The sequence below is a fragment of the Euprymna scolopes genome, chromosome 11 (assembly GCF_053919585.1).
Source record: "Euprymna scolopes isolate OS-2025 chromosome 11, ASM5391958v1, whole genome shotgun sequence".
In the NCBI taxonomy this organism is placed as follows: Eukaryota; Metazoa; Mollusca; class Cephalopoda; order Sepiida; family Sepiolidae; genus Euprymna; species Euprymna scolopes.
In genome coordinates this window covers 101,207,017-101,231,670 of record NC_136492.1, presented here as the reverse complement: position 1 = coordinate 101,231,670, position 24,654 = coordinate 101,207,017, and the positions used below count along the sequence as shown (strand labels likewise).

General features: G+C 32.7%; 1 protein-coding gene across 3 annotated transcripts in view; it reads right to left on the bottom strand.

Moving 5' to 3' along the window:
* The window catches only part of LOC145288002 (uncharacterized), a 283,397-nt gene that overhangs the window by 38,563 nt on the left and 220,180 nt on the right, over nucleotides 1-24,654 (bottom strand). For all 3 annotated transcript variants that reach the window (XM_080136001.1, XM_080136002.1, XM_080136000.1), the window contains exons 2-6: nucleotides 17,279-17,343; nucleotides 14,151-14,256; nucleotides 5,711-5,860; nucleotides 3,952-4,023; nucleotides 2,459-2,515 (exon numbers count right to left, since the gene is read on the bottom strand). In XM_080136001.1, the coding sequence (XP_079992127.1) occupies nucleotides 2,459-2,515; nucleotides 3,952-4,023; nucleotides 5,711-5,836 (255 nt within the window). In that variant the 5' untranslated portion in view covers nucleotides 5,837-5,860; nucleotides 14,151-14,256; nucleotides 17,279-17,343. The remainder of the gene's footprint in view (nucleotides 1-2,458; nucleotides 2,516-3,951; nucleotides 4,024-5,710; nucleotides 5,861-14,150; nucleotides 14,257-17,278; nucleotides 17,344-24,654) is intronic.

The window sequence follows — 24,654 nt, the reverse complement described above, 5'->3', positions numbered from 1 at the left end:
ATCCCCAAAATAGTTGGCTTTGATTCTCCGCCATCAAAGGAATTCTTGCAGATGACTATCGAAAAAAACTAATTGTGTTATTTTTATCTGTATAATTTTGTTAATTTTTATTGTATACTTTTTGGATAATATTATCTTCTTCCATTTTATTTCAATAAATCACTTCACAATAAAAATACTGAAGAACAATAAAAGTGAGGGAACTGATTTGCCTTGTCACCATTATGCCAGAATTTAGGAAGTACATTTGCTGACTATAACCGACTCTGGTTACGTACACTACGGATCTGATTGCACAACCTATTTCTAGAGAGCAAACTTCCCCCTTTTCAGTATGAGCAATGAAGTTTGGGGATTGATTAGAGTTGAAGATTTTGAGGTTAGTAGGGATTCTACAGAAAAACACAAGAATAACTTGTTTTGACCACATTTCTATTAAACATGATGAATAGAAGGAGCAGAATTTAATATGAAAGAGGATGATTCGATAAGTCTTTGTTGACATTGAGCTTACAAATGATTATGATGTAGTCTGTAGAGAAGCAGACCCATACTATAGTGTTCTACAAATAAGAAATTCTTGGAAACAAACTTTGTTTATGGAAATCATTTCGGTTTTCGGTAAACAAAAAAAAAAAAAAAAAAGTGGGGGGATGTTCTTTGGTGTGTATGTTTTCTAGGAGGAAACCAGATTGAAATTCAGCTGAGCATGACACTATGTGGTCCCACCAAACGCTGTGTGCTGTGGCTGCTTTGTTCTCCATGTTCTTGTTCTGATCGTCATCATCTTTTTCACACAGGTGACCGTTGACATGGACGCACGAGTCCATAAGTATAAAAGTAAAATAAACACAGGAAACAAGAAAAACACAGACTGATGCTTCATATATATATATATATAAATATATATATATATCAGTTGGACTTTGGATGTGTGTGTGTGTGTCTACATGCGACAGTTCACATCTATGGCGGAGTTCATCTCAATCTCCCAAAGCCTTTTCGATCTGGCCCAAGCCATAACCTGTCTAACAGCAGTCAAAGTCAAACTGAACTCTCAACTCTGACTGGCAAAGTCCAAACTCACAATGGTTGTAGAAAACTCACTATCATTAAGTTCAGCTTTGTCATCCTTATTGTTCTTCTGGCTCACAGTAACCCTCCCCCCAAAATACCTACAGGTACATTATTTGATCCTTAATCCATTGTTATCTACCTATCAGTCATTCGGTCACTCGTCACACCCTGAATTTAAACTTCACTCCTGACTCCTTTGTTTGACACCATTATTTAAAAAAAATGCTATTTCATTGGTCACCCATCCTTTGTCATTTCCTACCCCCCACCCCAGCACTCAACGACCTCAGCTGAACATAGTGCCAGCTGAACACCAACCAAGAAAATAATAACAGAGTAGAAAAAGGGGGCTACAGAGAAAAGAGATCATCCACTCCGCCACTAGATTGCAAAGTTGATTTTGTACTCCATCATAAGAAAGAGTTCTTTCTCTGAGGAGCATCTTTTCAGATGTGGCAGCAATATTTTATCTTACGACATACCTGACTCTTATGCAGGTATGAATGTGTCTATGTGTCCATTTCACAGGCCATGATTGTTAGCTTGTTGTGTCGGTCCAAAGTTATTGTTTGATTCAGTTATTACTGCAACAAAAAAAATTCTTTTTCCAAACAAAAGTAAGAAAAACTCCAGTTTAAAATCAACTAATAGCTTTCATTTTTTAGAGATTACAATGGTACTTGCTTCTTCTTTTACAAAAATGAGAACTTTCAGCAGGCCAAATTAAAACGCTAGTTCCATAGTTTAGAGCTCATTTCTTTCCAAGAGGCACACAGATCCAACCAATTGTCTCGTTGGAAGATACACTCTTCTGATCAGAAATCTTAGATTCCCAGTCTTTTTTCTCCAGTCATCCCGATTCAGTCAGCCAATATCCACTCAAAAGTGCCTAGCTGCTAACATGAGAAAACAATTTCTAAATGTTTGAACTCAAAACCAGAGATATTTCCGATTATTTCAGCTCCCTTTCCTCTCTTGACCAAACATCATTCACCTGCAGCAAGTCCATCCTTCAAATGCATTGAAAACAAACAACACTAAACATACAGCCTAATACATGTTTACACAAGTAAAGGACTGTATCAGAATCAGGTACTTTCTGAAATGATAAAATGATCCATTTTCTCAGCAAGCTTAGCAGCAGATTTGATATGTCTTCCATTTTAGATCTAGAGTGAAAGTCAGGCATAAAAATTTAAGTGGGGAGCCATTCATTTCAATTAAGGCAAAAAAGGATCTAAGTTTCGATAGTGAAATGAGAGAACCTCTGCTTAAGGCGCTCCAAGTCAGAGGAAAGCGAATCAGAATAATTCTGATCATGAAGACAGTCATGTCATTTGCAGAAATGATGATGAATGAGGATTAGATTTATTTCACTTACCTTAGCTGAAACACTTTCTTGGAACAATTTGTTTGTCCAGTCTTCACTGACTTGATGCTTTTTAAAAAACAAAAACTAATATTAAACTTTTTTCTAGTTAAGATAGTAAAAAAAAGAAGTGGATTTCAACCAAACAGCAGGGAAGTATGAGAGGCTCTAAAGATTTAAGCAAAAATAAGCTTTTATTAGGATAAAAAAAAAACAGAATTTCACTAAAAAGTCAAGAACTCCCCAAATCAACCAAACCAAACATCAGTTCAAAACAATTACCGCCAGTAATATGTAACTCTTTCATCTGACATTTTAAAGTTATACAAAAGAAAAACATGTTAGAAATTTAAACAGTAGTTGATTGGATGTGAAATATCTTTAACAAACCACTTCAAAAATTGTCAGAAGTCGTTTATATAGATTTTTATTTATATAATACTAGCATTTCAGCCCAACGTTGCCCGGGTATTTGGAGGTGTGTGTTGAGCCAAAAAAAACAAAAAAAAAAAACGGTCAATTTTGTTAAACTTTGACCCCTATTATGACCCCTTAAAATTTGTTTTGGGCTCAAGTCAAGTTAGATCCATGACCAAGGAACCTATATCTAAAATTTCAAGTGTTTAGACCAAAAATTGTTAGCGGAGTTTAGTAGAGTTCTCAAAAGTCAAATTGTTGAACTTTGACCCCTTAATCGCCAAATTTCTGGCAGAAATCTGGTCATATCGATTTTCCCAAATCTCAGTACCCTGTATATCAAATTTCGAGTCTGTAGACTTAAAATTGACAGAGTTATTCCATATGGAAATGTACACACACAGACAGACACTTTAACTTTTATAGATATATAGATATTAACTTACTCATGGTTGAGTATCTGTGTGTATGGTTATGATATTGTATAAACTGGAATAAGAATTACAGATGATATTGAACATGTAATAAAATCTATTTACTTATTTACGACAAATGATTTAAAGGATCCAACTACTGCTCTCATCTTGAGTGTTGTTTATACAATGTTTCAGCCAATGTATAAAGTAATCTATAGTGATAAGTGGTAAGATTGTATATTTGAAAAACAAAAAAAGTTTCCTAAAATTCATATTAAAATTGTCCGCAAGGACTCATAGCATAATGGATTAAGTACTAAGTAAAATTCAGTTTTAAGTGACACCTTTTTGAAAACTGAAGATTCAATCCTCAGTGCGATACTAAGAATACAATGGAATTACTCACGACTTCTACCCAGTCATGTCTGGCAGAACAACAGCAAGCTATTCCCATGGATTAAATAAAAGGTCCCATTCAAAATTTTATGCAGATTCCTTAGTTCAAAAAGAGAAGGTCCGACTTTAGATTGGCTGAAACATTGTGAAAATAACTCTTAACTTGTGAACAGACATGTAAATAAGCCAAACTTAAGCGTTAATCATTGAAATCAAAAGAGATTGTTAAATCGTGAAAAGTGAAATTGAAAATAAAAAAAATGAATATCAATTTACCTTAAAAAGATCTGAAGCATGTGGAAATTTTTCAATGCAATAACTCAAGCTTTGAATGGCTTGTTCTGAACACTGAAATAAAAAAAAGAAATTGTTAGAAGAGAAAAGATCACTGTCTTTTATAAATAGACTCTTAGATAAGAAGCACTTACAGGGGAGATTTCTAGTCGAAGAAGATATGATGGGGGAGACTTTATTCAAGATAGTAAACAAAAACAGACATGCAATATATCAGTTACTATTGTTATACAAGTTATTGCTTGGCCTTTTGGTCAAGATCAAATTGTAGTATCTGTTCCGGCAGATACTGCAGCTATGACTAGCTATGACTAGCAAAGACCAGATGTGGGGGCAACCCCACATGCCTGACCTTTAACCAGCTCCCATTTCCCACCTCTCGGGAGCTGGTCCCCTTTTTCCCTTCCCCCTCCCTTCACTCCTCACATTAAAAATTGGCCTTGTGCCTAATTTGCTCGGTGGGGGAGCAAATAAATACCATCTGTTCTTCAGATGCTGCACTTCATTTTCTTGTTCTCTTTCGGTGGAGGAGAAATCCTTCACGACTGAGACAATTTTTATTTTTGTACCTTTTCTCCACGTTAAAAAACGACCCTGGTGTCTAACTCTGTCACGTGGGGAGGCATAGTAAATAGGTACTATTGTTATACAAATTTATTTACATAAAGGTCGCAACTGATCGCAACGTTTCCACCCACGTGAGATGTAATGAATAACTGCCTCCTTTCCTTCCAAGCCGGGTTCTTTTAAATCTCGCCCAGTCATGTGGGCTTATCACGTTCTTCACATCTCCTTGCATAAAACCAGGTACACTTCTTGCGCTTTCTTTTTCTCCTTCTTTCCATGTGCGAGTGGCAGAAAGAACACACTATCTCTTTATGGTAAAGCTATTTGTGACATTATTACTACAGCATATGTTCATATATTTCTATGTACAGGATACACTCCTAACTAATTAACTGATCATGAATTTTAAAATACAGCTGTTAGGCATAAGGTGTGCAAATGTGGATTATATTTAGCATAATTTGGTTTTATGCAAAAAAGATGGAAGCCCTTTGTGAAAATTTTGATCCTTCCAATATTTGTGAAATTTTAATAAGCACAAGACATTAATAAATATCCAAATTTCAGTTTCTTTGGTGCATTTTAAAGAATAATATGGTCACAATCTACCGTTTGAAAATTCAAATATTTCACATTTGCATTGAATTTTATCCATAGTCACCATTAATTAACCAAGATTTCTTGAATTTTAATTTATTATTAAGGATTCTAGGCAAGGTTTAGTATCATATTCTGCTTTTAATCTCTGTAAAAGGACATAAAACTCTTCCGCACAATTAATTAATTTTACCCATCCTGGAAGGGATATTCTTCTAGTACAATCGAAAAGCAATTAAGTAACGATACACAATACTTCTGCCCCAGATTTTGTCCTCATTTTTGGAAGATTTAATTAAGGTTTGAAAAGATTCTCATGGTAAATGTGAGATTTGATAATATTGGCTTTATTACAAGTGCCCAATAACTTTTGTTTTACAAGATGAAACCTAACTGACTGAGCAAAGACCTAAGCAGGGAGGGGATCATCTGGGACCTAAGAGGAAAAAACTCAGAATGAGTATCATAGATAAAATGTTTGAGACCAAATGCCAAATAAATAAATAAATAAATAAATAAAATAAAACAATTTTTATTGATATTGTTACTAGGAAAAAAAGAAAAAAAAGAAACTTACGCAGTTAATGTTGGAGAGACACAAATGGATGAATGAATTTAGAAATGGAGTATCAAAATATTTAGAGAGATTCTTCTTTTCTGAAATGTGTTTCATCATGATTGAAAAAGTGTGAAATGCCATCATCCGGATTTCTATTGGCTGGTGAGGCTGAAAATAAGACAAGAAATAAAATAAGATATTAATCATTTTATTGTTGTTTTGCCCTGCTTATATTTATCTGGGCTATCCAGCATTGCTCATGCATTATAAAATAAAATACCAATGATGAATGAATATGAAATTTAATTGTTAACAATAGAAAACTTAGTAAATATATATATATATATATATCTTCTAATATATAAAATGCAAAATGTGTGAGTGTTTTTATGTCTGCCAAAAACTTTCGACACATGCAACAGATCCTGACGAGATCAATATCATTTTGAAGCTCGGTGTCTTGGATGACAAATATCGAAAAATTGGCCAAAAACATTAATTCCTTCACCCTCAACTGGGCAGTTTTCTACAATGAGGAGTCAATTTTCCGTCAACATTTTCTCAAGTCATCATCTCCTTTCGACTGACTACCCTTAATGCTCGCGACTTCCAGTTGCATGATGGACACATCAACTAAGATGCTACGCTTTTTTCACCTCCTTTTCCTCCTTCGCATTACAGGTTTGAGCCTGCCTGCCTACAACCACTTTTTTATTTTTTTTTAACACCTCTCTCCACCTGGGCTGCCTACTGTTTTTTTATCCCTCCTCCCACTACTAACACTTTTTTTAACACCTGTCTCGATTCGGGGTTCTTTACTACACCACCTCAACACATCCAGGCAACGCCAGGTACCCTCACTAGTGTATAATAAAGTTGAGTTTTTTTTTTTCTTGCTCTGACATTGATATTAAAAACCTACTTTTTCTATTTAAAAATTATTAAAACAAACTTAATATACTCAGTCATGGATATGCAAGTGACAACATGAAGGTTAACTAATTTGCATATTCCTTTGAAAAACAAGTCTTTATTACTTCATTTTTTCTGATTTCTTATTCAATGATTGTTTCATTTCGCTATTACACTGAATTCTATTTATGCATAATTTCTACATTCAGCATGATTGCATAGAATTTAAGATGAAAACATTCTAGCACATGGAAATATTTATATAAGTGACTTTGTCTGTGGGTGTGCAAAAAGTCTCTACCAAACTCTTTTCTGAATGTTTGCCCTACAAAGTTGAAATCTGATATATAGAGTATTTGGATATGTAGCACACATTGTTTTTAGCCAGCAAAAATTGCTGCGAAGGGTTCAAAATTGAAAATAAAAGTTTACTTTGGCAAGGTAAGTCAAATAAACTGTTACTTTTGCTCATGTGCAAAATGAAACATTCATAGCTCAAAATTGCTTAATTTTTAACCTCTTATACCCACATGTAGGTAGCTCAGATGGTAACGGTGCTGGAGAGATAAATAATGACTAAGGCTGGAGCGCTAAACATTCTGGTTTTGATTCTAGCAATGGTACCGAAGTTATATTTTTTACATTTGAAATCATTACTATATATTGGATAATAATAGAGAATTGGCTCTATAATAATAAAGACATCTGGATGAATTAAAATCTAATATTTATGTATATTTTACGATTGGGCAATGCCAGGCGGCTTGCTAGTGTATATATATTAGCATTACAAGTTGATTTTTTTCTTTTTAGATAATTGTTATTTTTTCAACTTGCATGAAAAGAGCTATGTAAAAATGCTTAAAATCGTTTGAATTATGCAAATACCACCAGTAGTTCAAAAGTTATCAGAATTTTAAGTGCCAAAATTTAGGCTTTTCTATGGACATTTTTCTTTAGAAATTCAGTGATTGGCTAACTAAAACCTCAATAGAAGATGCGTATATAAAAACGCGAGACAACCACAAAATTCTCGCATAAGCCTGAAGAATTCTAGAGTGGATGAAACGCGGAATGTTCTGTGTAGCTTAATCGCCATATATATATATATATATATATATATATATATATATATATATATATATATATATTATTTATTTTTGCAATACGTTTTGAATGAATTCAATTATTTACGAAAGTGCATTTTTACCTAAATGCGAGTTGGGAATAATTTTCCCTTTAACCAATTTGTTACCCCTATATGGGGAGTGGCATATATATTGTTTTTAAAATATAATTTATAATATAATTATATTTTAAAAACAATATATATACACACACACTAGCTTGTCTGATGAGGTGGTCTCTTTGAATTGGGATTCCACTGAAACATGTATGCACATATGTAACCAATAATGTTTGTATAATAAATAGACTATATATACCAGCTCTTTCCTCCATTGAGCACTCTTTAATAACAACATGGGTTTCATTCGATTTACATCTAGGAAACCAATATATGCAACTATAATATATATATATATATATATATATATATATATTGTTTTAACAAAAACCAAGACTTCAAAGAATGGGTTGATAGCAACAAGTTGTGTATTTCATCATTAGTTACAATTGTTTCAAGACTATTCGGACAAATTCAAACATTATGCCGTTTGAAAATTTTCACAAGAACAGCCTTTCTTCAGACTTACTGATTAAAAAACACTTTAACAATAAAACATTATGACTTTGCAAGGATGCGATATAGGTAAAATATTTTCGCTTGTTTTCTTTTCCTTATAAGGCAAATAAATGGTTTCCATTTTTATTGTTGAAGTGTTATTTATTCAATAATTCTGAAGAAAAGCTGTTCTTGTGAAAATTTTCAAATGACAATGTTTGAATTTGTCCAAATAGTCTTAAAACGATTGTAACTAATGATAAAATACACTGTTCGTTGCTATCAACCCATTCTTTGAAGTCTTGGTTTTTGTTAAAACAATATATGAATGCTCAATTATGAAATATGATAATTTTGTAGCTTACAGTTTAAGTCATCTCTTTTTGGCTTAAAATTTATTGGTATATGAACGATTACTGAATTATATAAACCCAGTAAAATTCGGAATACTACAAATAAGACTATATATATATATATATATATATATCAATCAAGGAATGAGAATGAAATATTTACTTAATAAAAGCAAGTGTAAACTTCAACCTAACAATTATATATTATCATATTAATCCCAACCAAATACAAAAAGTTCAAGACAAACACAATAGGGTGTAGAGCTTACCATATGGAAAAGAAATCAAGTGTAAATTAAAGTTTACTTGTAAATTTTAATTTACACTATTGATTTCTCTTCCTCACACTCACACACTTCTCCAAAACCTCTGGCCTTGATGGAGGGTGGACTAAAACTCGCTGCTATGGTTTCAAATGATCTGAAATAATAACAAGGGAAGACTTGATTCCAAATATTTCTCATGTTATATCTCCTCTCTTTCGGAAATAGGGTACGATTATGAATATCTCTAGTCTCAAATAATCCTTATACACTGTGAAATTTACTTTATGTATGAAAACCAAAGAGGGAAGATATAACATATGAAAAATATTTGGAATCAAGTCTCCCTCTGCTGTTATTTCAGATCATTTGAAACCAGAGCAGCAAATTTTAGTCTCCCCTTCATCAAGGCCAGAGGTTTTAGTGAAATATCAGATATTCTGTAATTCATAAGCAAAACTAGGAAAACAAATGACTATGATTGAAACATTTTATGGCTGTAAAAATGTGCCAAAAATAGGCTCTGGATGATGGTGATCCCCTTAATGTGCAACCTTAAGGACAAATGTCATATAGCCCACTACACAATTCAGGTCATTACCTTTCCAACAAGCCTTTATTTGTTAACTTCTGATCAATAGTTACCGAGATGGAACTTATAAAATGGCAAAAAAAGGTGGTATATCTCTATATTAGTGGCCTGGCAAAAAAGAAATGAATGAACAAATATTGGAATGGAAAAAATTACATTTAGAGCAACAAAACCAGTCAGACAAAAAATGGATTTGATAATGCAAGTTTTAGTGAATAAGGATAGCGGAGAAGAAACCAGCACAGGTTTTTCCCAAAATGCGATCTGGTCAGCTATTGATATATTTAGGAAGACCTAACGTTTGGGGCATATTTCAGGAGATTTTAAGATCTTTTTAAGATTGATTGCAGCCAGAGAACGCTGCAGCCAGAGAACGCTGGTCCTCCATAAAAAGGAAAATGACCGATCCGATAGAGATCAACCCCAGGAAAAAGAGCTATACGATCATTCCAGGGGAATGAAAAGCTTGGGAGAAAGGTTTTGTGGGTACAAATCACCCCTATTTGAGAACTAAGTGGAATCAACCAGTCCTATGAATACCACTGGGTTTCAGAGACGAAATGGAGACATTCACACCATGTTTAACAACATGCTACACACACGTTGCTCTTATACCACTTTAGTGGCTCCTGTATTCTTTATGATAAATACATATTATATTTTATACACTTTACACTACTTGTGGTTTCTTTTATTTGTGACCCCTAGCACGGATCTACAACACTTAACTTAATAAGCACTTCATAAACACTGCAATATTAACTTCGTCTAGGATTTCACCTTTGAAAAACAACCAGTTTTAGAATTGCATCGTGTTTATAAGATTTTTTTCTAGTGGGCTTCATTTCTTAACTTATCAACCAATTCATAATAACACAGAAAATAACTCAGTCTAGAAAGATTGCTCATTCATTGAAAAACACCAGAACCAATGGTTTTAGAATCACAAACAGTTCTTATTCATAACTTTTCCGTAATTGGAGGTGTGCACATTTTTTTTTATAGGAAAACATTTTTTTATATTTAGTTTTTACTTCTTTTTCCTTTCTTACACAAGTTATCAACCCGGCTGTGAGAGTTTTCATTCCAGATGACTACCAACCTACTCATTTAAAAAAAAAATTACCTCACTCTATAAGGATTTCTCTTTCATTGCAAAACTATCAAAACCAATAGTTTCAGGATTGATAGATCTTCGTAGTCATGCACATATGCAAACTTTTTTAACTTGCTTTTTAACATTTGTTTATTGATTCAAAATTCCTTAAAATATTTATTTGTAAGTAGTTTTTTTCTTTACTTTCAATTATAGGGGGATGCATGGACATTTTTATACGTACATTAATGTGCTTTTTGGTGGGGGACTTCAATTCTTCATTTACCGACCACCTCACAAAACAAAACAATTAGCTCAGTCTATTATGTGCATTATGTGCAACATAATTATAGTTTAATTTGTTTTTGAGGTGGTGAGGTTCTTTCAACAAATCTGTTATGACTTTGTGCCATCTTTTTATCAGGCTACACTGGTATAGGGATCCTGCTACTTGTTTATATCTAAATAACTTGATTAATTTTTTCTTACTATTTTAAGTAAAAATATTTTTTACAGCTGAATTTGAGAAACCTTTTGTAGACACAATTGAATACAATAATAAATCATGATAGATTCTCCTACTGCTTTTTATGTACAAGGTTAAGCTTACTAAGACAATAATCTTTAAAAAAAAAAAAAAATAAAAAAAATGTAAATTGAAATAATAGTAATTAATTTATAAAATATCACCTCTGTATTAAAATTAGGTTCTTGTCCAGAATTCCCTCATATTCAATTCAAGTGGTGCCTTGCCTGATACAGGCATTGATGGCTATAACTCTCGATCTATCTCTCTCCCTCCTTCAAAACATTCATGAATTCATTGTTGCTCATCATTTAAAACCCCCATTCATGCAGTTTCACGAAAGTGTTTGACATATTGTCATAGTTTTCTTTGCATATGTACAGACAGTAGGCTGCAGTTTCTTTTTGTCCAAGCAGTACCCATACTGGGTGATTGTCCTAATCATTGTACCCAAAGGAATGTTTTGCTCAGCACAACAAGATACAAAACCATCAACAGAATTATTCCTGATTATTTCCATATTACATCAATCACCCGCTTTCCATGACTTCATGTTACCCTGATTGGGGGGGGGGGGGTCTAAGTGGGTTTTGACTTTGCTTAAGGGTCTCTCCACAGAATAGCAGAGGGAAGCAGGTGCCTTACTTTTTCCTTTGACATTATTGTTGTTCTGTCCACCTATATAGCACCTAATATTGCCAAATAGTCACCCATCTGGTACTGGCCAAGGTTATCATTGCTTAACTTTGGTTATCTGGTGAGAACCAGTGTGTCAACGTGATTATGCCATATGTTCCCTCATCAAAAAATGAAAATAAAGAAAAAATCTGTATGGTATACGTATCTGAGGAAATAATTATATATTCTAAAAATTATGTGAATTGATCAAGTAGTTTTATTGTAAATAAAAAAATCAAATATTATAAGTATTAGATGTGGTCATCTTGCCAGACATTTTTGAAAAAAAATCTTGAAGAAAAAAAGAGAAAAAAAGGAAAGAATAACTCAACAATAATTTTACATACAAATTCTCATTAATCACTTAAAAATGATTTTCTTTATAAAAATACAACTTATTAAATTACTTTCTAAATGAATAAAATAAAATTCTAAAAAGAAACAGTTAATTGTTGAAGGATTTTCAATTAAAAATTATTTGTTTAAATCAAATTTTTCCAAATTTTTTGTCAAGCATTTCTAGGTTCTGTCCAGAATTACCCCTACATTAAAAAACAAAAATAAAGAAAACTGTGTAATATATATACTCGTGATGAAAAAAGAATCATATTCCAAATCTTGCATAATTGATCAAAAAGTTTTTTTACAAAGAAAATCATTTTTAAGCAATTAATGGAAATTCATAGGCATTGCAAAATAAATCTAATGTGTATGAATTATTGTAGAGTTATCTCCCTTTTCTTGACATTTTTTTTTTTTTTTTCCAAATGATTGGAGAGAGTCACTCTCCGGATACTCAATGTTTTATTTTCTTATTTAAAAATAAAACTACTTGATCAATTTATTGGATTTTTGGAACCAAGCAGGGAATACAGACCCCAGGCTGGCTTTACTTAGAAAAGGACAGACTCCAGACGACAACTTTCACCTTGGTATGTTCAAGCAGTTTTTGTGACCAAGAATGCGTTTTTTAAATATTTACAAAATTTTAATTAATCTTTGGATTGATATTTATATTAAAAAAAAAAAAAATAAATAATAATAATAATAATAGTTTCTTTAATAAAACTATTTAAATCAAAATTTGGATTGATATGTTTACCACGTTTTGAACGAATATCAACATTTAAAATTGTTGCCTGCAAGTAGTTGTTTACAAGTAATATACATTGGAACCCCGGGATACGTTTTTTCAGGTTACGATGTGGAATACAACATTTTTCTGGCCTCTGGTTACAGTATTTGCCCCACTTTATGGTGTTATTTATAATGTTATTTAATTATATACATATGTATTATATACTGTAATGTATTTTGTTACTAATTTTTAATGCTGTATCTCGGGGTTCTACTATATATATATATAAACAAAAACAAAAAATAACTGATGTAATAACTGAAAATTTAGAACCTTTTAAATAAAACTATTTAAACCAAAATTTTTAAGGGCAGAAACAAATAAAATAACTTGTTTGGATGTTTGCGAATGTGTAATGAATTTTTGAAACCAAGATCGATTTTTTTTTTTTATGTAGAGTCCTTTATTTCTTGTGTGCGTTTTTAATACAAATCAATATTTACTTAGTTATTCTTTAAAACATCTCTTTTACTGACACTACAAAACTTTTAAATTTTCAAGTGAATTTTCTTGACAGAGTGCATACATCTAAATTACTGAGCTTTTTTTTTAATAAATTGTTTTCAAAATGGCTGAAAAGACAGCTGATTTTTGGTTACTTATAAAATTGGATTTTCTTTTTTAAAAATAAACTACTTGATCAATTTACATCATTTTTGGAATATGATATTTTTGTTTCATCACAGGTACATAAGTCATGCAGATTTTTCTTAATTTTAACTTTTTAATATAGGGGAATTTTGAACGAGAACCCATTTTAATTCAATTAGTAATAGTTAAATTGTTCCATAACTAAATTTAACTCACAATCCTATAAAAAAAAAATTGATAAAACGATGAAATGACAAGCTATAATAACCACTGTCCCAAGTTATCCATAAACAAAGAAGAAAGCTGAGAGAAGAGCATTAACTACTCAAACTCCCCTCCCACAAAACAAAAAATATAGACAGACATTATTCATGGCACCATTGTTGAGATAAGCAACACAGTTCTAAAATGTTATTCATGCAATCAAGAAAACCTTCATTTAGGTCTTCTTTTAAGATCCTAACATTTCTCAATTTTTTAATTTGTCATATTTTTTATGATAGAATAGGGAATGACAAATCCAGTCTCTCCCGCAGAAAATATTGGTATCTTTTAATGTTTTTTTTTTTAAAGCAAAATACCCCGTATGACAAGTAAAATAGACAGAATTAAAAAATAATTTTACCTTAAGGAAGGAAAGTATCTTTTCAAGCCAGTACTTTGCATGATCAGCCAGTATCTCTGCATTGCACTGACAAGCTGCACGCTGTAGGAGTAACAAACCAAGCCACCTACAATGTTGAACAAGAAATAAGAATCATGATATTATATAGTATCTCGTTATTAAAATGCAAACTTTACACAATATTGAAAGCAGAGTTTTGTTTACTTATTAAACATGTTGACTGTATATTTCTTACGGTAAATCTAACTATAAACCAAGCAATTACTCTTCTGTCGATGACAAAAATAGCCATTACTTTTAATTACGTTTTACTCACATTAAAAACTAAATTATTTTATTCAAATTAAATCAAAGTTTCTATAACAGAACTCACACCCCTGACTAAAAATGTATTTTTTTGTTCATTTACATAATAACTGCCCATCAATAAAATTAATACAAAAAAAAGTCACACACAGATATTTTTAAACAAACAAAAAAATAGCATTTTTAAATAAGTAGGAAGATTTTACAATTATTTATTTTTTAATCAAGCAGCAAATAAGTCACAAAAGCACAGATAAAATGCAGTTTCATCTTATAATTCGGAAAAGTATTACTGGTGCTATATTTATCCAGAGACAGATGCAAGAGAAGTATCTTGCTTTTATGTATAAGGAGAAAACTTTTGACCAAGAAGTTGTTTGGTGGGCTTTGCATAAACAAGGGACAAATGAGTGGTTGGTGAAAGTTGCTCAAGCCATGTACAAAAATGCTCAAAGTAGTATCAGAATTAACAGTACATTTTGTGACAGCTTTAATGTCCAAACAGGAGTACATCCGAATTAAGTATAGAGTTCAAAAGAGATTCAGTATGCTAATTTAGCATTTGCCTGTGAAACAATGGAAAACCTACTTGTTAAGTTAAATGTGATTCAACGAGGCACTAGGCAACAATGGAGAATCTTGCTGGTGGATCAAGAGTCAGTCGGTCTCTTGGGTGGTCCTTTTAATACAAATTCAGATTTCGCATTGTTGAATCTAACAGAATGATGATGATGATGATGATGATGGAAGAAAAGGAAACTGAGTTCTTAACAGATAATCAAAATGATCCCCCCCTCACAAGATGGATAGTTGAAGGGTTTAAGTAGAAACCATAAGTATATATTTCCCAAGCAGTGAAAATTTGGCACTTATGTTTTACTTGAGAGACCTCCAGAGAATCAAGGCAAGTAATTGCCGTCATGTGGTCAGTTAAATTGTAATTGACCATGAAGCTCTTTGGGAAAAGCATTCCACGATGGATGATAAATGAAAGACGAAAGAGAAAATATTTATCGCAAGATAGACTGGGTCTCATAAAATTTGACTTTAAGGAATATGACAGCTGTTAGTAAGCCATAAGAGTCGCCATCCACGAGGCATGGATATTTATTGCTTTTACCGAAATAGTAATTCAGTTTGTTGACGAATTCAAATAAGGAGAGGAGGAGGGGGGGGCACGTTAAAACCTAAAACCTTTTTTTCTCCTTGATAATTTTAAAGGTCACCTTTTTTTTTTCTTTTTTTTCTTCTGCATCAGGGCATTCAGAGTTCGGTAGGAAATACTTGGACCTTCCCCCGCCTTTGGGAAGCGGAATGTTACTGGACCCAGCGAAAGGGTCGGCTCTGATTGGCTGGTAACCATTTGGAACCTGTATTGAGAAGGCGGAGTTACAACCAACCGATTCCAATATAACGGAGACATCTGAAGCATAAGACACACACACTGCCACACGTCTTCGGCGACCCCCACTCCCATTGCAACCTGGTTGAGACGCGCCTCTGTTTTCTTTTCTAAGTTGATCTTTTTCTCAAGTGTAAACTAACGATAACAGACGAAGAAGCCCCTGGAATTTGTTCAAGTGACTAACGCCTTGTGTACATACTATTTGTAACATTTAATGCAATAATTACTTTACGTTACGAAAAAAGTTAATCCTTAACTTCTTTTGTTTTGTTTAGAAAACGCTGTTGCTTGGAAGTGCAGTCTATTTTCAGATCGGCCCTGTTGACAGTTTGGAAACCGGACAAAGTTTGGAGAACAGTAAGCGAACCACGGTGACGGGGACAAATCCTACCACTGGACAGAGACAAAAGGTGATGCCACAGGGATTGGAGCCAGTTGCACCTTTCTTTCAAGTCTGTGCACCTGTTCCAGCCCTGTAAGGGTTACAAAAGACTTAGTGAAATGCTATGGAAAATAAAGGTTAGTAAAATCAAAGTGATCATCTGTGCAGTGGTTGTAGTGTTAAAAAGCTCTCAAAAAGAGAAAATTTCCCCTGCTCAGTTTGTGAAAAAGAGGTCAGGTGCAATTCAATCTTTTGCAGCACTTGTAAGAAGTACACAAGAAGTACAGTAGAATTATTAGTAGGTTGAGTAATGAAAACCAGTTTATGTGCAAGAAGTGTAAGACAATAGAGGTGGATGAAAACTCAGATGTGGAGAAAGTATATTTGGATGGTGAAGCTATTGAGGTTATCGAGAAGTTTTGTTACCATTGGAGCAGAGGATGGAGCAGGTACTAGTGTGATTGCAAGATTTATCAGCAGATGGAGTAAGTTCATGAAAGTAAGCCATTATTAACTAGCAGAGTGTTACAAATGTCAACCAAGAAAAGAGTTTATCAGGCATGTGTATACAATGTGATGATGTATGGAAGTGAAACCTAGCCAGTGAGGGTTGGGGACATGCGTTGCATAGAAAAATGATATGAGAATGATCCAGTAGATCTGCAATGAAGCTTAAAGGCAGGCTTAGTTCTGATGGTCTCAGAAGATTAAATTTGGGCAATTATAGGGAGATGTGTTCAAAAATGAGACTTTGATGGTATGGTCACATTGAAAGAACAGAGAGTTCTTGTGTTATGTAGATGTAGAACAATTAAGGTAGTAGGGTCAGTTCACAGAGGGAAGACCAAGGAGAACATTGAAGGAAGTGATATAAATTGAGAGAAAGAAGGATAAATAAAGACCTTTTGGAAGTTAATTTCTTAAACCAATCTAACGTATTCCAGCATGTAAAACAGCCAAGTTACACTGATGGTGATATGATCACAGCACTAATTTAAAGAGGGTAATATGATATTTAGTAAAATAATAACTTACCTGTGAACAGGAGATTCCAATAAAGTATGAATTTCTTTGAAAACATTTTCCAGTGCTGTACATTTCTAAAAAGAAAAAGGAACTATTAATATTTTTCTGGGTACAAAAAATATTTCCAAAAATAATGAGCAAGAAAATATTTTAGATCATGTTTCATTATTCGGTGTAAAGTTTACAAGATTTTAGTAAAACAAGGAAACAATCACTACTATATTAATCTCATTTCATGAAAATTGAGAAATAAATGGCATGGAAAGCTGTGAGCAAAATTAATGATCAGTCTGCAGGATCCTTATATGTTGCAGAAATGTTGAAGATTGTGGGTGAAATAAGTATAGAGATAAAAGATTTGACAAATCAAATCATAGAAGAAGTTGTTCCAAAGAACAATTGTCAATTGCTACAATAGTAAAGGAGAACTCTGGATAAAGGCAATTGCAGAAGTTTTAAGCTCATGGATCAAGTCTGAAATGTTGAGAGACTAATCGAGCAACAAAAAAGATGTTAGATAAATATAAATGAAATGCAGTTTGGTTTTATGTCAGGTGACCAAAAACTATCCCTCTTCCACTGAATATAACTTTTATACCATTAGCATGTACACAGTGAGGTAGTGGTATAGAAGACGGTCTAAGACTATGATGGTACATGGTACTAGATGGGATCAGGTTGGGTGAGAGGAGTACTACTAAAAACTAATCAGTGGAAATTCACATTACTACCTGTACATGTTTACCACCAATGAGATGACATCCTACATCCTTATTTTCTTAATCATTATCAAATAATTGGCACTTAATAACCATAGTAATTGAAGTTGTAAATTTTTACACAAAGTTCTAATTCTAAAGGAAGAATTCTGGTTCAATTTGTGCTTTATGAACCATTTTGGATAAATGCCCTGAAATAAAATTCTAATTTACTTTTAAAAAGTGGTGACAATCTAACATTAATTCAATATTTTATCTCTAATGACCATATTTTTCTATACATTAATAATATTTTTTTAACCGATTTAACATTCTATCACTCGCCCCCACCCCAAAAAAAAAACAAACAAAAAAAACAGATCGTCATAAAACTAAACTCTATGCAAGTTTAACATGTTTTTAATGGAAGTTGACAAATGTAAAAACAAAACTGAAACATTAATTGATAATTTGAGAAATGCCAAGATAGGTAAAAAATAAATTTTTATTTTTATTTTAATATCAAGTATGGAGTTTAGATAACCTGTTAGTGAAACCAAAACAAGACAGTTGCCAAAAGAATAAACAAGGGGAGATAATCTTTCATACGTTTTTGACTTCAATAATAAATTCTAATATAAGACGATTTTCTTGATAAATCTATAATAATGTGATAAATAATGAGCAATCAACAATTCCCTCACTTTCTAACCACCAAATGTCGTCTGGATGGCAACTGAGAAGGCTGAATTAGTTTCCAAACAATTCATCATGGATTATCTCCGAAGTTTATCACTGTGGACAGAAACCACACGCAATGATCTGATAATCACCCCTTTTCCACATGTTGGTGAGGTCATAAAAAACTTTGACACTTTCAAAAAAATTCTTTGCTGAGCTGGCCCTAGTCCTTTCCAAACTTTATAATAAATGCCTTGCAGAATCTAGTTTTTTGATAGCTGAAAAATTGCCTCTGTGGTACTAGTATTCAAAAATCCTAGTGAGAGAACTGATCTGCAAAATTATCGCTGCATCAGTCTCCTCCAGCTGTTTGCTAAAATCTGTAAATCCTTAATTAATCTAGTGATAGGTCATCACCTTGTTAATGCCAAACTTGCTTCTGGCCAACAGAGTGAATTTAGGCAAACCCATTCTATTGCAGATATCCTAAGTCATCTCTGCTTAACATTCACAGGTAATATGAATTAGAATAAATACACTGAAGGCATTGTCAAATCTGCTCAAAAAAAGATCAGCTGCCGCTACTGAAAACTTCTCACACCTGCTAAGGTCACCATTCGCCCATGCATGAAGTATTGTTGCCATATCTGGGCTACTGCATCAACCACTAGTCTTCTCTCTTAAACAGAGACCAAAAAAAAAATTTAAAAAGGCTCTATTCTAATAGGTCTCACAGTCAACCAAGCAGCAGCCTCTGTCCCATCACCATAATATAGCATCCCTATGCTTATTTTAAAAGTATTGCAATGGAATGTGCGCCAATGTACTTACTGCATTGGTGCTCGTTCGGCAAAGCCATCAATCAGCAAAATTCCACCCCTTCACCGTATAAGCTCCCCCCCCCCCAAAAAAAAACACGAAAAAGTTTTCTATAATAGTTTCTTTCCTCAAATCACTAACCTTTGGAACTTCTTCCCTGCTCCCTAACTGCACCAACATGCAGAAACGTAAATGTAATGTGATCAAATATCTCACTGCACAACTCCCCACTTGGGATGTTCCTATAGGTATGGGGCCCCTGATTCACAGTAGCCTCCTTATATCTCAGCAGCAATATGCATTGTTTGGAGTGAATCAAAGTAAAAAATAAATAAACTCTTTCTAATTCAACAAACCGTTTCAATTAGTTTTCACTATAGTGTAACTACGGAAGAAAAAGGTCTGCCAACTTTCTCATGAGGTGAAACTAAATTTAGGGTCTCAAGCTAGAGTTAATCATTCTTAAAAAAACATACTCTTTGTTCTCATTTATAGTCAAATAATTTTGGCTTCTTGTCCGGTAGGTATCTCCAAAACAATGTGAAAAAAAGAAAGCATGATTATGTGACGTCAGACTTGTGTTAAACTAAACGAACTATGGAAAAGCAGAAGCGACTTAATGATTTTTTAAAACCTTTGTTTATTTTCTTCAAATTGCAATTAATAATTAATCTTTGTTATAATTTTGTTAGGTTTTTAAGATTTACACAGTTTAATGATTAATAATATCATAAACATTTGTATATTAAATATGAAATACGGTTTTACTGAATGTTCATGTTAGGCTTCCATACTTTTGTTCGGTAAAAAGAGACAAACAAAATATGAGAGGGGCCTACAAAATGCTTAATATTTGTGCAATAATATTTTCAAATCGGTTTTAATCTGGAGATAAAATAGCTGACAAGAGCCATGTTTATATAAAAACTTAATATTTAAAAAGAAAATTTAAACACAAAAATCTATGTTGTAACGGAACATTTTGAAATAATGGAGTTTTAATCTTTTAAAAATTAGTTAATGTTTACGAAGTTTCTTTTTTTTGGTAATTCAATTGATTATAGTATTTATTAATTAAAAAAAAACACTATTTAAAAAAAAAAACATAATATCAAATTTATATCATTTTTTTTTAATTGCAACTTCAAGATAAATTTTTGCTCAATACGTGTATTTAAATTTAAAAAAAATAAATATATTTTACTTATTTGAACTTATGTTTCATAACAAATAGAAATTTCAATAGATTTACATATATTTTGTTCAAATTTCAAAACATTAAATATTGGGTACTAAAAAAAATATTTCTCCCTCGTCTATTTTACGGAAACTGCATTTTATATGTAATTTCATTCTAAAATGGATAAGTATCGAAAATTTCACAAAAATCTGACCATTAGTTGATTTTTTTTTTTTTTTTTTATTACATTTTCACCCCAAACAAGGCACATTGCCACTTTGATGTAGGGGTTACTAATTATGGACACAGGCTACAGGTGGGGAGCTGGGCAGCAAGATGTCGGTTCACGTTACACTTGAACTTCTGCATGTCAGTACAGTTGGGGAAGCAGGAACCTGGAAGGGAATTCCAAAGTCTAGCGGTTCTGAGGAAAAAACTACTGGAGTAGAAGGCTCTCTTACATCTAGGGATCTCTACTGTGAAGGGGTTGGATTTTACTGCTTGCCGGGTTTGTCGGGGGTATTTACGTAGAGGGGGTACAAGTGCTTGCAGTTCGTCGGAACATTCACCGTTAAAGTACTTGTAGAACAGGCAGAGGGATGCTACATTACGTCGATGGGACAGAGGCTGAAGCTTGGATGACAGTTCAGGACCTATTAGGTTGGCGACTCTCTTTTGAACCTTGTCTAGGAGTGAGAGACTAGTAGCAGATGCACTGGCCCAAATATGACAACAATACTCCATACATGGGTGAATGGTAGCCTTATAGAGGTACAAGATACTTTCAGGCGTTAGTAGCTTTCTAGCACGGTAGAGAGAACCTACCTTTTTCGCAGCGGTTCTGGCAATGCTCTCAATGTAATTGTTCCAATTAATGTTTCCTGTGAACGTTAGGCTGAGGAGCTTAAAAGATGTGCTTACAGATAAAGAGTCTTTGGCCATTGCTATTGGTAGTAGAGAAGGTTTCTTGTAGTTATTGAAGGAAACAAGTTTAGTCTTGGTAGCATTGAATGTGACCATCCATTTTTGTTCCCATTCCACTACAGATTGGAGGTTATCCTCTAGTGTTTCTGCCATTTCTTTAGATATGTGTTCATTTGTTTTCCTGTCGTGTCTGTTATAGAGCGTGGTGTCATCAGCATATATACCCATCTCACAGACAATTTTGTCAGGGAGGTCATTTATGAATATTAGAGGTCCAAGGATAGACCTCTGAGGCACTCCCGCATTTATATCATATTGTTTAGATGTACGACCATCGAGGACAACCTGGATTTTTCTCTTATCTAAGAAGGATTTAATTATGTTAAGTATTCTTCCAGTGATACCGTATGATCCGATTTTCCTGAGAAGAGCTTCATGCCATACACCTTAGATATATCTAGAGCTACTGCTCTACCCTCCCCTGCTTTGTCAAGTGAATGGTATATAATACAATAATATAGTTAGAATGTCTGCTGTTGAACGGGCTCTCCTAAATCCATATTGTTGGTCGGTCAGAAGTTTAGCATCTGTAAGATGATGGACTAGAGCTTGGTTAATTATGGACTCAAATATTTTAGCAAAAAGTGGGAGGAGGCTAATGGGGCGGTAATTTACTGGGTCAGTTCTTTCACCAGAATTCTTTGCTAGATTTATTAAACACAGGTATGTTTTCACGTTCGAAATGTTTACTACATGGAAACGTTATTTTTGATTCACAATTTCATTATTTTCGTACGATGAAACAATTTTTTAAAATTATTACTAGTTTATTTTGCCCTTCTTTTAAAAAGGTACAAAAGTTATATTGATTATATTAATTTATAATAAAGTTACATTGTTTTACATATAAAGAGGGGGGGAGGGTAATTCTATGATGACTTTTGGAAGTGCGTATTGTCCAGAATTCCCTCAATATAAAAAAACAAAAAAATCTGTATGATGGAAAGATAGGTGCAAACAATAATGGTGGAAAAAAGATAGGACATAATTTTGAAAACTGGTTAATGAATTTTTTTTGTAGGTTTGCGACTACTTTTTGATTGTATTTGAAAGATTAAAGCCTAAAGTTAATTTCCAAAAGGAAAAAAAAAATGGTGCTAATGCAGATAGTGATCCGCACTATTTTTTAAATCGTATTTCCAAGTTTAATTAAAGTTTTATGATATATTTTTTATTCAATTGTAAGGTTAAAGTACAGAATAGGTACAAAACACCCTCCCCTCCCCATGTTTAAAATGGCTTTTTAAATAATAACATTATTTCAGCACGGATCACTCTCTGCATGAGTACTAAAAAAATATTTGTACATGTGAAAAAAAGGAATAACGAAAAATATTTTCACGGTGACATTTGGAAACAAACAAGTTCAGCTAAATATATAGATATTGAATAAAAAAAACCCAAAAAACCTTTGTACAAAAAATAGCTTAATTAGCCCCCAAAAGCGAGAGATTCTCGCTTCACTCAAACAAAAACAAAGTCGTCTAACCATCGATTCTATGCAAGCTCAAAATGCCAGAAAGTCAAAAGGCTGTCTGAAAATGATGTGAAGTACTTGGAGGGAAGTAGGGAGTGCTGTTTTTTTTTTTTTTTTTCCCCTAGCTGTGTATCCGTACATTCTTATCGTGAACGTTTGTATAATTTTTACCATTTTTAATTTCCTTATTTTTCTGTGTTCCTACTTTTAAACTTAAGAAAATTTAACAGTATAATCTACGAAAAGGTCAAATATTTTTAGCAATTATAATTTTTTTGTGTGTGAAAATATGAAATAAACAATGCTTAATTCAATGATAATATCGGTAGTTTGAGGGATTAATTTTTCCAGTCATATCGAATTCATTAATACAGACGTTAGGGGCTTTTTTCATAATGTCCCTGAAAAAAATAATTTTACTTTTTTTTTATTGTTACAATTTACAATGTTTTATTTTTATAAAGAAAGGGGTTTGTATTACTGTACACAGATTCGAAAAAGTTGTCAAAAAACAAATATATAACAAATAAATATTATCAAAGGCAAAATAAGTTACTTTTCTACCAAACAGGATATATTTTTTGTGTTTTTATTCAATGTAACATGTTTATTCAGCTCGAAAAACATGCAGTGTTTACCGATGTATTGGAAAATTCAAAATGGTGCCCGTGCCCGACACTCTCTTTAACATGGTAAGTTTGGGAAAAGGTGTTATAAATAATAAACTAGACAAAATACTATTAAAAAAAACGCCGAATATATGTCAACTTATGTGACGGTAACATATATTGAGCGAATTTCTAACAGTATTTTGTCTAATTTATTATTTATAACATCTTTTTCTGAACTTACCGTGTTAAAGAGAGAGTCGGGCGCCATCTTGAATTTTCCAATACATCGGTAAACACTGTATGTTTTTCGAGCTGAATAAACATGTTACATTGAATAAAAACACGAAAAATATATCCAGTTACGTAGAAAAGTAACTTATCTTGCCTTTGATAACATTTATTTGTTATATATTTGTCTTTTGACAACTTTTTCGAATCTATGTGTACAGTAATAACAACCCGAAAGCAAAAATAAATGCATTCATTTTTTTTTCTGCTTTATCATTTTGTAATTTTTTAGATATTTTACTAATTTCCGACATAACAATTAAGTAGATACGATTTTAATTGAAATTCAATATTTCGGTTTTCGTTTTTATGACGAACAAGCAACGAAATTTGAAACTGTAGTTGAAAATGAAGAATCAAGTCCCTGTTGTTTGAAACAAGACAGAAATATATGCTGGTTCTTTTTAATCGGTAGTATTTGCTCTAAAAACCAGGCCAATTGAAACTTATATTTTATTTATTTAATTAATAATTCATTTCTTTGTACTCATGCAGAGTGATCCGTGTTGAAATAATAACGTTATTATTTAAAAAGCCATTCTTAACATGGGGAGGGGAGAGTGTTTTGTACCTATTCTGTACTTAACCTTACAATTGAATAATAAAAAAACATAAAACTTTAATTAAACTTGGAAATACGATTTAAA